Raw genomic sequence first — 13622 nt, 5'->3', positions numbered from 1 at the left:
TGTAATCTGTTCAACACAGGATTATTTCTTCTGTGAAACAATACCATCATACGGAAGTATGGATGCTGCACCTCGTCAAACACAACATGTGTGACAGAAGCATTTTTGTGTTTCAGAGATGCTTGGGGGCGAATTAGGGAGGAGGAGGCTAATGAGAAGCAATGAATTTTCACACTGATGTCTTTGTACCTTTGTACAAAGATCACTGAGGGTAAAAACCTGAGGAACTGGTGGAAGGAATTAGTGGAAGAGTAGGAACTGGTGGAAGTGTAGGAGTAACTCCTTCCTGGTTATCCCCAGCGCACCAAGAACTTGATTGGGATCTTTCCTTAAAAACCGCTGGGCGCACCACATCCTGTCTTGCCAAGAGGGCCTTTGATGGGTGCCTGGATTTCAGAGGAAGGCTGGGCAGTAGGGCTAAGGGCTCCTCCGTGGCTGGGCATCGTGTGGCCGTGAAACCCTGGCATGTCATCCTTAAGCTTTGTCTGGGCTTCCTGACCAGTCTGACAAATGCCTTTTAACATCCCTTTCCATAAATGGCTGCTATGTGATTTTCTGAAAGAGTATTTAACCAGTAGCTTGAGTACGTAAGGTGATATGACAAAAGACTCTTTTGATAAGTTTGTTGTTTTTTCCCCTCCTAAATTGTGTATAGAAGTATTTTCTGAGCAGGCTTGAAGAGATACTATCCAATTAAAGAGATCATATTCACTCTAGCATGTTCAGGGATTTGAAAGAATTTAAAATTTGTTGTTTGTTGCTATCTTTAAAGTTGAAATACACTGACATTTTCAGGATTTGACTCCTGTAAGAGGAGCCTTTAGCCTAATGAAATCCCTGTGCAATTCTGATTTTCTCTTATTACGCTGGTTTGGCATATGATAGGCTTAGGATATACTTTTTACAAAAAAATTGGAGCATCTCTGAAAACAGGTCTTGCATGTTAAAAATATGCAAGCAATTATAAGCAAAAAACGTAGCAATGTTTGGCTTGCCAGAAGGATACCTTACATAAAACCTTTCTGTGCAAGCTCTTTATGTAGAGATAATTATTCCCATAAAAAATAAAAGTTAAATTCACCAGATGAAAATATATGCTTTCAGTATCTACCAGGTGTGAAACATTTTATCATTAATTCTTCATTTTATATTCCCAAGTAGGTAATGAATTCACTGCAGCAAAACAAGGAGCTCACTGCTGTATTGGTCTGACGGGCTTTCAGGACACTGTAGACACCTAGGAAAGCAGCTGAATCATTGTTTTAAAACAGGAAAAGAGATTTCTGCCTTATTTTTATGGAAACCAAATTAATTAGAAGCAAGGTTTCTAAAAGCAGTTTCTTTATATGCTAATTTTGTGCGGCATATTTCAGTTTGATGATCTGAGGGAGGGATTTTAGGTCTGATAGCATTTGTGTTGATAAATATGGTCCTCCTTGAGCCTCAAAGAGACCTGACAACATCAAAAATGGAGTTGGAGCAGAACGATATGACTTGCCTGGGAACAGTCACGGCAAGTTGGATTGACAGATCAAACACGTGCTAGTACATGCGGACAGAGAAGGGGACACCTTTGTTATATGTAGCACAGCCGGCCAGGGGATTGTCGTCAACATTTCACTTAATGGCCTTGCCAGATGAGTAATAATGTAGTCCCATGTTTTGTGCATGTGCTTCTCCAGAGAGCTCCCAATTCAATTAAAATACCTCAACATAAGCATAAATAACCATAATAATAATAATAATCATCATCATCTGCCCTCCCAGCTTTCCCTAACTGCGTGGGTTTTCACACCATTCATGTTGTATGTTTTAGCAAAAGCTGCTCAAGAGCCTCAGCAGAACAGGGCATGAAGAGGAAGATGCTGCTTTTTGCTCAGTCTGCTCATTTCACCTCAACCGCGCGGTCTGATATCAGTAACTTACAGTTTATGTGATCTGTCTCTTTTATTGACCCACTCAAAGATCCTCAGCCAGGATGGAAAGTCGCTGCCGTTGTCAGCAGCTGTGGCAGGGGTAGCATCTCGGTTCTCTGCCCTTGGATGTAGGCAGGCAGTGGGGAGATGACAGTCTGGCCATGTGTTATTTAGTCATGGGAGTGATTTTGTCAGTCTATCGGTGGTTTTGTTGTCAGTACGGGAGGCACCATCAGAAAGAGCAATTATGTTACTTGATGATGAGCTATTAAAGTGTTCTTTATCTGAAGTGGTTTCTACCGGTTGAAGTTAAAAACTTGTTTGTGTAAATTTAAATTTGACATGTCATAATTAATTCCATACATTTCTGTTTGCTTTTAAAGGCCTGAGCGAGTTAATGTATAAAAATTCCCAGAAATATGCTGCTGATGATAACAGCGATAGAGAGACTAGTCTGTTATGATAATAGGACCAATTCTCCTTAAATATTCTTTACTAAAAAATTTGGTGATACAGATGGAAAAAATTAGTACATTACTTTTTTTTCAGGATTAAAGTCCAAAGCATTATTCAGGAAACACAACTCCCATTTTTGTGCTGTATAATAACTGTTTCATGGGGGCAACAAACAGGAACTACAGTTCCTGGTTTACGGTCAGGAAATAAAGACACGTCTTTTCAAGTGGTTCTCAGTATAAACCATGCAGGAGGTTTGGTAGCTTAAACTGAGCTTTATATGCCATTACAATCATAGCCTGGCTAATTTCAGTTTATGAGAGTGCTAAGAATTACATTGAAAGGAACCTCTCCATTAGATGTATACCTCATGTGCTTGTCTTTTGGTTGCAACATCAACTTCTCCTGGGTGAGGCTTGTCCCATAGACACATGTAACTTAGTTTCAGTGTAATCCAGGAATTAGAGTGCCAATATGCAGAAATTTGAATAACATTCTCAGAATTCATAAATTGCCCAGGGGGATGCTAAAGTCCTGATTATATCTTGCAGCCTCAGAATGTATATAAAACTATAAGAAATTCAGCCAGGTTTTTTTTTCTGACCATTCAACCGTGTGTCACTGTTTATGTCCCAAATTAGAGGGCCTCCTTTGTCTGGGAGCAACTCTTTGTGTTAGTTTACAATGGTTATGAAACAAACTACTCTGGAAAAATAACTGCGGATTTCTGACAGAGCCACAACTCAAACTGCTCCGTCTGGGATTTGTGAACCATCACTCCAGTAAGACCGCGGTAATGAGCTAAAGGAAGGAGTTTTACAGATATTAGAGAGAGACCTGTACAGCACAAGAATAACCATGAGCTATATCTAATATGGAGGGACATAATATGGGCAGAGTTAGTAAGAATCAGGAAGAATATAATACAGTAATATAGTAAGAATTAGTAGTTTGACAATTTAATGTGCTACATTAAAAAAAAAATCCACATACCAGAGAGGAGCCAAAAATGGGGTCCTTATAGGTGGGTGGCTCTCCTTCATTAGATGTTTAGCTACTGATACTGGTATCATCCTTATTTGTCAAGCAAGCTGGAAGTTAATCACTTAATAAAACCTCCATAAACAAACAGCAAATAATATAGGAGCTATAGTGGCGTTGTCAAAAAGCTTCTTGTCATTTAGAGAAACAGTGCTGGTAAAGCAAATGCATATTCCTTATGTGAACTTTTTCCTTGACATCCCTGTGTAATGTGTTACTTTAGCAGAAGGTAGTGCAGAAAGAAGGGTTAGAAATGCTTAAGAAGTCTGTGTCCACAGGCCTCCAAGTCCATGGCTGTTTTTATCAGAGGTGGCTTTCATGGAGCAGTAAGAGCGCTTTGAATGAAGGTCGTTGCAGCACGTGCCGCCGGTGCGATGCATTTGCACCTAGGGACAGAGCAGTGTCAGGCAGCGCAGCTGCAAGGCTAAGCAAGAGTCTGGGGAAAAGCATAATGAGTTTATAGGGCTTATAGGTCTTCCCTGTGCGTGAGGTCAGCTAGATATGATTCAGCGTACATGTGCACAGCTTAAGACAGGATGTACAGAGAATAATGTTATTCTGTGTACTAATGTTAGTGGTGTGGTGCTGGAGTGTATAAGACAACCTTAACTATGAATTTTCAGTTCTCCAGGTGCTTTTTTTTGTAACTCTAGTGGGGTTCTGGCTTACTTATTTGTTTGGGGGGGTTTATTTAGTTCTTTAGTACTGAGTAGATAGAGGGTTATTTAGCAATAACTGTAGTATATGAAGTGCATACTGGGAGAGCTGGAGTACATTTGCACGTTTAAAAATGCTGTGGTAAGTGGGAGGAAAAATGCCTGCCGATCAGAGCCCTGTAATTTGCCTGTGCCTCGTTCTCATGGGGCCAAGTGCAGCACTTGTAGAGGAGCAGATACTGGAGGTTATACGTGGTCTGACACCACCATTGTCCTCCCCATCCCCCTTCCTCACTGTGGTGCTTTCTCATATAACATTTGTACTCTTGGTGTTCCTTTGTTTAGCTCAGTGAGGACGTGAGGGACACTAGAGCATATACTGTGATGTTGGAAAAGCTGGAACTTGCTATTTGTACATAGCATATTCCTGTATTATCATTGTTTGATTTAGTGCCCTTTACTGCAGTAACTCAGTCTGCAGAGGAGTACTGAGTGACTCCTGCTACTGCTTCCACTTCTAACTGGCTTCTTACAGGGTAACTTGCAGAGATGCTGCTTTGGAGTATAGTGTCAGGGGGCTGCACTGGATGTGTCATCGAAACCCTCTTTCCTCAGGCACTCCCATTGCCAGGTTCTATACCAGCTCCTTTTCATCTCTGCGTGGTATCTGTCTGAGACCTGAGCAGTCCTGAAGATGGTAGGAGCTTCCCACCCTTGAGCAATGGACAGTTCGTAGATCTGCCACCATTCCTCCTGAGGACCCTGTGTCAAATAGCGTTGAGCCATTTCCCTAGTAAGGAGGGAGATGTATCCGCCACTGGCCTTATAACAGAAGCAGCCAAGTAGCAGTTCATGGTACATGGGGAGGGATTTCTTTTTCCCACTGTTTGCATTCATTCTTGTTCGGAGCCTGATTACTCACGCGTAGTATTTACCTTTAGGGGAATATACGTAACTAGACATGCTTCATTATTGGACTAGATAATAGGTAAGAGCTTCTAGTCAAAGTTCTTCTGTCTCTCTCATGAATATATAGACAGATGTAGAAATATGTACACAAAACAGGATACAAATGAAGGAAAGGATAGAGATTCAAAAGGGGGTTGCAGTTTTACTGATTGTCACTATAGACAGGAAGTCTGAAATTGCCTTTTCTAAAACTTAGGTACTTATTTCAAAAGTAAGTTTGTTAACCTCCTACTATTCAACCTACCCCTTCTCTGAAAAGCAAATTTACCATAAACATACCATTTAGTAATCAGGCACCTTGTAGTCTGTTTAGGCAAAATATATAATGTAAACATTCATAAGAAAGTGTACTCTCAAGCGGCAGCAGTAAAATGTTATGCATTTTATTAAAAAACACATTAAAGTGAAAACCCTAAATTAAATAACCTCTCGTTAGTGATTGCTGATATGCCTTCATAATTTATAAATAGGTCTCAAAGAGAAAAAGAAATAGTTGATTCACCTTCCACGCCCCTTTCCTTACATAGGACTTCTTGTGTGAGAGCCATTTTGAGACCTTATTAATTGTGACTCTCAAACATTTCTCTCAGGTGAGAACTTTCTCCTTCCCTTTGCTTTCATTTTTATTGTTTTTTGAGACATGTTGGCATGCCCGGAAAGGCCTGCAGAGCATCCCTTTGCTCATGCTTGGCGGGTTGGTCCCCAGCCCTGATGCATTCTGTCACCGCCACTTTCGATGGGTAAAGTACCTCCCACTGCTACAGGTTTGCTCGGACATAAGATTCGTCACATCTTACGTGACCACATTAGCTGAAGAAATACGCGGAGATTTATAGCAGGCAGTTTTGTTTCTGTAACCTCTCTGGGGAAGTCATTTGCCGTAAAGCTCTTCTCAAAATACAAACATAATTTGGTTGATAAATGCAGTAAGTTCACTTCATTATTTTCATAGGCTCGCACTCATTTTTGTATGTGAATGGCAGTTGGTTTATTTTTCAAAATGTTTGCAAGTCTCATGAGTTTCGTAAGTTGTAGTGTCAATAAGTATCCATGCAAAAGCACGTTACTTGTTCTTTGTTATTTGTATTTGTTCTTCTTCAAAACAAATCTAAAAAAACCTATCTAGAAAGGGAACCATATGTTGGAGATTTTTTACATAAATCATTTTGCTAATGCTAGTGATACAGAAAGCAAAATGTGGTTTTTATAATGATAAGGAAAAATAATTTTACTACCAAAAAGCAGAATTTCTAAACTCTTAATGTGCACCTACACCAATAGGAAATATTGTACAGTTAGTTACTATCTGTAAGAGTCATATAGTAAAATAATGAGAAAATCTCTTTAGAAAAGCCCCCCAAGTGCCTGTTAATTATATTCACCTTCAGATAAATAGGACAGTGTATGCTACCACTTACCTTAAGAGGTCCTAATGAAAGGCTGTTCATGCACATCATGACTAATCCAAACTGGGACAGTGAAGAATTACCAGTGTTTGATGATAGGCCTATAACAGCTGCTACTGAATAGCCTTTTCAAAAGTGTGTCTTATTAGCAGGGGTTTTTTTCAGAAATAATCATCTTCTAATGCAAAATTTAGTTGTATTTTAGGTACATAAAAAAGTCCTGTCCCACCATCTGTCGAAGGTAACACAGTTCTTCCACAGACACAGAGGACGTGTCCCAGCCAGCCTCTGCAGGGTGTGTGGAAGAGCGGGGTATACACATCCACTAGGTAACGCCCTTGCCTTAACTTCAGTAACACTCCTTTATTTCATAGCCACCTTGTTTCATGGAAGGGGAAGCTTCTTTTGCCGAAGCCTGACCTTTGAAACCAAACTTCCTGAATTTTTAGAGCTAAAGTCATATGAACAACATCCATGAGATAACAGGATCTCCTGAAGCTGCAGAAGTGACACACATGAGGCAGCAGTATCCTCTTTCACTTAGTGCCTTTTTCCAAACAAATCCAAGACTCTTATTTTAAATGCTGTGACTGTTTGTAGTATAAACCAGGATGAAATGTGAAAAACATTCCCTTTTGCAGTCTACTGAAGTCTCCCTTCCCTCAACCCCACGAGTGCTGGTGTGGCCTTTTGTTTGTCAGGGTTTTGGTTTTGGGGGTTGTTTGATTTTTTTTTCATTTTGGTTGTAGAATCAAATGTTCCTTATTTTAAACAATAAGTTATGTAAAAATTTCTTTCAACTGCTATACTTAGGATTTAGTTATATAAACTGTTTTCCTCTCCCTTCTTCTTCCTCTTCTCCCTGTTGACGCACAGAGTCCCCGGGAAATCTCAGCAGTGGAGGAGAGGCTGAACTCGGTTTGAGTTCCCTCTAGCATTGCTCACCCTCTGCCTCTCTGGAAACTCATTTTCCAGTTGCTGCCGTGGGTGGAGTAAATGGCTCCGATGTTTCCATCTGGGATTCTTTCCACCTTGTGCCTTCTGTCACTGAGACAACATTTCTGCTCTCCCAGACCCTTTGTGATATGCTCAAGAGTAAAAATGGCAATGCTTGATATTTTCCTTCCTTTTTCATCCTGTCTTCTGGAAGAAAAAAAATTCTCTTTAACAAGGGATAAACAAGTCTCACCAGTTAAATTGGATTGAATTTGTACATCTTTATATTCTGCACAGTTGAAGTCTTTCCCAAAGTGTTTTTTTTAACAGCAAAACATCCCCCAGCTTTTCATATCTGGGATCTAAAACCACAATGGATTTCAAGATCCATGGAAAGTTTCATTTTTTATTACAAATAAGTGTAGTAGACAATATAATAGGGTATGTACTGAGAGCGGCCGGGCTTTTGAACTGCCCTGTGTGCAGAGACTGCACATCCACACAGAAACTCTAAGTAAACAACTTAGCTGTATGCTGTTTATTCCGCCTCTTTCTTTCTCTTTTCTTTGCTAACACAGGTCCACAAAGGTTCTCGAGCCTAGCTTTTGGATGTATGTAATGTCAGTGTGGTTTCAAAATCACATGATTTCCTAGCTCGGTATCTTACCCTTCGCCCAACATTGCACAATGCTGGATTGTCGGCTAGGATAACGAAGGGAGCCAAACTGTGTTGTGCCACCTCTTTTTCTATTTCATGCACAAGTTGCCAACAGGATATTTTTCTGTGTTTGTAGCACGTTTGGTGGATTTGGGGCACATTCTTTGCTTCCTTTCTCCTCATTCATGTGACCCTTTTTCAGTGCTTCCAAATGAGCTAATGTCTCTTCAACATGGAGGAAACCAACCCAAGCTGGTTAGGATGTGTATTGTTCTCTTGTCCTGTTTGTGGGGGGTTTTTTAATTGGTCTTTGTTCTGTTCTGTTCTTTTTTGTTTTTGTTTTTAAAGCATATCCACAAAGAGAGAATATATTACTTTCTGCCCTGAATACCTCTTTTGCATCAGGGATGGATATTTTAATGGAGCAAGGTGTAATAGCAGAACAGTGCCATGTCTCTGTCCTCACGAGCATAGCTGCATGAGATTAGAAAAGCTCTATAGTGCTGCAACTGTATGCCAGATTTGCTATTTGCTCTTGTTTGCATGATAGTATTTCTAATATACTAATATGATATGGAAATAATGGCACGTCACAGTTCTTTCATCATATTGTATCACTGCTTTATCATATTAGGCTAATACACTGCGAGAGTTGATAGCACCTCTCCATGTCAAATGGGATCCACTTCTCTTGGCACTGAACCGATTGGACTCAAAGGTTGATAAACTTATCATTAGAGAATTGGCACGACGGAGACTCAACTTCAGCCTCTTGCAAGCAACCTAATGGCCTCCGTTCAGAAAGTCAGTTCTTCTTGAATAACTTTGGTGTTTATAACAGAGAACAGACCTGTTAAAGCATAGACAACCACATGCCTGGATATGAGGCCTCCAGGAAGGTGTCAAAGGGCATGGCCAGTCTTTTGAAGAATGCACCCTTTCCACAATGGGACTAGGCACAAAGTCAGATCCAGTCTACACGGAGCACATTTGCAGAAAATACTGCCCCCGCATGGGAGAACGGAAGGGGAAGAGGGTCTTGGCAGGGGAAGGGCTTTGATGTCACTCAGTTTTGTTCTGCAGACCTCGAGGAATTAAAGAGGGATTCAGCCATGGTAACTGTAAAATCCTGTTGCTTGTACTGAACTCCAGTGAACCCGTTCAGGCCAACCAGACAGAGTCGTGTCTTTTAAGCGTGCTTCACGTTAGTGAAGGAAGTCACCTTACTGTGTCATGCTAACCTAAGTGTATTCTGTCAAGTGGAGGTATGTACAGACCTTGCGGAGACTTCCATTTATCTAATGATTTGTAATGAATTACCAGAGGGTACACTGGCACTCCTTTGGATGATGACGGAGAAGATACCTCACGCTGAGATTTATTAGACTCTGCAGATAAACTCTTCAGTTCCTCTTTATCTTCTAGGACTTAAACATGCGAGTGATGCTGCCTGGCCAAGCAGGCACAAAGCATTCTCTGTATAACACCCAGACTCCAGAGGGCTGTTTTGGGGCCAGTATTTGTCTGGATGTCACTCAAAGTAGATTCAGATATTGTATTTATCATTATGTTCTGGGTCCCCTATGGGTTGATGTTTGCCTCTATCTCTGTGGTTAGAATGTGGATTTTCCTTAATATATTTGGCTAAGGGTGTATTGTAATAATGTTAATGCTAATTACTTGATATTTCATACTATCTTATGGGGAGATACTTTTAAAAAATGTATTTTGAAATGTTTTCTTTCTGTTTGCTCAATGTATGGTATTGCATTATGTTAATACCAATAAAATTATATATATATAGATATATATATTTCCCTTTTATAAAGAAGTAAATTATGCTTTTTTGCCTCACAAACAGGAAACGTGCAGTGAATAAAATTACATCATTCTGCCTTACAGCAGGTGACAAAGCTTATAATAGTTTTAATATTCTTTTTTGAAAAATAAAAAGTATAGTATGACATAAACTAGTTGGAAATTCATCGAAATGCATGTTTTGTGTTTCTGCTCAATGGGACTGTCACAAATCAGCCTAAATATTTAGCAATGTTGTTTTGGCATCTTTAATTTTTTCCAATCAAAAACATACACTGTATTGCTATTATTGATTACAAAACTGTACTGTCACAAATTTTTGCCTGTTGGCCAAACAGACAAACCCACTGAGGTTTTATGACTCTCTTGTCTGTAGGAATTGATTTTTAAATTTAATTTAGTGCTCTTTCCAACGCTTGGCAAAGGCAGAATTTATTTTTTATATAAGGTTGCCTTTGAAGTACCTGCCTCTGCCAGGGCTGATAAATCACTGCTAAGTACATAAAGATTGTGCAACCTGAAGGATATGTCATTAAAGCCTTGTTGGAATGGCCTGCAACCCCACCAGTCCTTTACATTCTGTCATTAAATTCCATAATTAGTCAGAGGTGAAATGTTTTGGAAAAGAATTAGAGAAGCAGAGGCAAAGATGTGACTCCAAAATGTCCTTTGGCTGCCATTTGGGGTTACGCTGATGGCTTGTTTGCCGCTCGTAGCCAAAGGCCAACATATATCTGTGCTAATATGAATTAGATCGTCTTCAGCTTCCTCTCTTTCTTTTCCCCACCCTTTCTAACATATTGTATTGAGTATCTTTGTTTTGCAGAGGCATTCAGAAGGGCTGTAATTAGCAGTCCCCGGCATTTAATTGCATACACATTTGTTAAATATTTTTCTGTATGCCTTAAAATAAAGTATAGAAAATGGCAGTAAATGTTTCTTTAATGAAGGCATTTGATTTATTCATGAAGTCAGGGTTTTTTGAAGGTGTTATTTTGGGCTTAATAAAGGAAATAAGCCAGCGAATTTTCAGTTTTGCCTTTGCGTAACCATTGTCTGTCAGGGCTGACGTTCATTTCCTTTCTCTTGTTTCTTTTGTGTGCAAACACATTCTGCCCAGTGGATGGGGAACAGACCTTTCTTCTGTGACGACTCTCGTGCCAGTTTTGAGAGAGAGCTTTATGTTAAGGTGCATACGTGTTCACAAGTTCATCATGACATCTGATGACATGAGTAATGTCTAGAAAAGCCGCATGGTATTGCATTTCTCTCGTCACGGTAATAGCTTTTGTTCTCAAAGGTACTTTGAACTCTGTGCGGTGCTTACAGACCGTGGTGGTGTGATGGGCATTCAGCAGCTGACAGGGGATGCTTAATATTTGGCAGTGTCGTGCCCTACAGAAGTAACATGTAAATCAGGGTGCAGATTAATTAGTCTGGAATCTAATCAGTGCAGCTATCATAACATGTGCAATTACAAATCCAATAATAAATCTGAATATCTGAATAAATATGACATCTTCTGGAATAACATTTTCAGAAGTATTTCAGGCCCCTTTCGTAAATGCCTCGGGAGGTGCTTCCCCAACGGACCGCAGTGCATTACAGAGGTAACTGAGCTGGCTATTACATTAATCTGGCCCCCGCTCACTCTAACTTGCCGTGTTTCTTTCATGTTGAAAGTAGGATTGCAATTCCTAAGCGATGCAAGTGCTTTCGACAATTTCACTCTCAGTGTTACATTTTCATATAAATAAGCAAACTTGGGATGTAGCCTGAGGTAGAGTTCATTTCCTCGATGGGTGTTGCTCACCAGGAATACATACCCCTTCCGTTCAGGCTTGCTTTCAGGTATCAAGCCCATAAACCTTGACAGGTTTGCACCTTGTGCAAGCGTGACTGTGACTTGATTCTGACTGGTGAGTAATCTCGCTGGGTCCGTATCGTTTGTCAGCCTTTCACAACTTCGTGTGCTGTAGCAGCTTAGATTTGTGAAAAAATATTTTCCTGAAGGAGTAATTGCTTCCATATATTGCTTGCGAGATGTATCCGTAGAGACCTCCTCGTCCTATTTAAAAGTCACAGCATCCCCACACATATAGCAGTTTACCCAGTTTGCTTCAGCTCCCGGCTTACCTCATAAATACGCAAAGTTTTTCATTGTTTCTGAACTGCGGGGACGGAGGGGAAGCGTACCATCAAAATGTAATTGCTCTGTTTATTTCCCTTCAACATTGGTAGCTTGTGGTAAAATTAAACAGCACTTATACCAATGTGTGGTACAGAAAAATGTCAGGATATCCTATTTCATCGTGTTAAAATTCTCCCGAAGAGTCACTAAAATCTGTTCAGCAGATGAAGGTTAAACTGATGCCATCTTAGGCAACTTAATGAGTAGAGTACTGTGTCCAAATACCAAAGGATGCAATTATAACACTGCTGCCAAAAAGTTCTGCCACTGATCAGAGTTCCCTGTTACTTTGGGAAGCTTTGGAGTTATTTCATCTTCATTCTTATGCCCTCTCTGAAATCACAGCCCACCAATATAACCTCATGAAACAGCAGGGCTGGGAGCAAATGAGGAGCTTCTCCTGATGCTCATTCGAGGTGTGTAAGAGCTGTCAAGAGGCAGCACGAACAGAGCGAACTAATTATTCCCTTTGTCTGTGTTTTCCCTTCTCACTAACACATTAACCCATTGGCACCTGTACTTCATTGCTAAGTGGATGTTGAAAGTGCCTAAATGTTACTGTCAGCACAACAATGCAGGTCTGCAGGGAGAAACCTTGAGGATCGATTTTTTTCTAATGCCGAGTTTAGTGTCAGCTGTTTTTAATAAGCAATTCCACTTGCATGGAAAGCTGGAGAGGGGTGACTGACGTGGGCGTGAGACTTCTAGTAAGACCAGTTCAAGTGTCCCATGAAGCCTGGAGGTTGAACATGCTTCAGCCTGCCAGCTCACAGACTGCAGTCTGCAGGGCAGCGGTGGCTCACAAGGCCTTGACAAGGTGTAGGCAGCTTGTCATTGAAATATCAGCAGAAAGGTGACCTCAGAGGAAAAGAGATTCGGAGGGATCCACTCATCCAAAAAGAAAACCACTAGTGCCATAATAGTTCACAAAAAGAATTAGACCTTTGGTGCCACAGCAAAGGTTTAGCACGTCTCAGGCCTTACAAAGGCTAGGGTTAGATCTTTTAAAAGCGGTTATGGTACCTAACTGCTTCCGATTGAACTTGGTTGTAGTGGAAGATGCCTGAAATACCTTTGGAAATCTGTCCTATGGGAGATGAGTTTTTCACTTACCTGCACAGTTCACTTTATTTCAAGAAACCTATTTATGCTCATGCATGTGAGAGGAGAGGCAGCCTCATACCATTGCATGGAAAACTCCAGCGTATTGCACAGCTCTGTTGTGTTGGTGCTTTCAGTGAACACCCTCTCTAGGGAATATCTTTTTTGCCTGCAGGTTTACATAATAGGACAGAATAGAAACTGTGTACAACTATCCCGGTAACCCAAAAATACTTCCTCTTTAGAGGAAAGAATGGTATAAAATGCAAATTTAATACTTGTTCTCTGATCCTCCAGCCACTAATGTTTCACCAAACAGACAGATCAAAGCTTGTTTTTAAACATTGCTCCTCCCTTCCTTGACACAAGACTTTGGGAAAATTCCTGCACTTTCAGGTACACAGGGCCAGAAAGGATGGAGGATTACACAAATCAGAAAAGGGCAGGCATTCCTTTGGAAGGAATAACAGAGAG

The 13622-nt window shown here is 40.5% G+C and overlaps 1 protein-coding gene across 7 annotated transcripts in view; it reads left to right on the top strand.

Moving 5' to 3' along the window:
• Positions 1–13622, top strand: part of CNKSR2 (connector enhancer of kinase suppressor of Ras 2) — a 235770-nt gene that overhangs the window by 209880 nt on the left and 12268 nt on the right. The window contains exon 21 of one of the 7 annotated variants that reach the window (XM_076356489.1): positions 8673–10790. The exons of the other annotated variants lie outside the window; for them this stretch is intronic. Coding sequence (XP_076212604.1) covers positions 8673–8677 — 5 coding nt within the window. The 3' untranslated portion in view covers positions 8678–10790. Of the gene's footprint in view, positions 1–8672; positions 10791–13622 lie in introns of those variants that run through there. 7 annotated transcript variants of the gene reach the window in all.

The sequence above is a fragment of the Aptenodytes patagonicus genome, chromosome 1 (genome assembly GCF_965638725.1).
Source record: "Aptenodytes patagonicus chromosome 1, bAptPat1.pri.cur, whole genome shotgun sequence".
Taxonomy (NCBI): Eukaryota; Metazoa; Chordata; class Aves; order Sphenisciformes; family Spheniscidae; genus Aptenodytes; species Aptenodytes patagonicus.
This window is presented reverse-complemented; position numbering and strand designations above follow the sequence as displayed.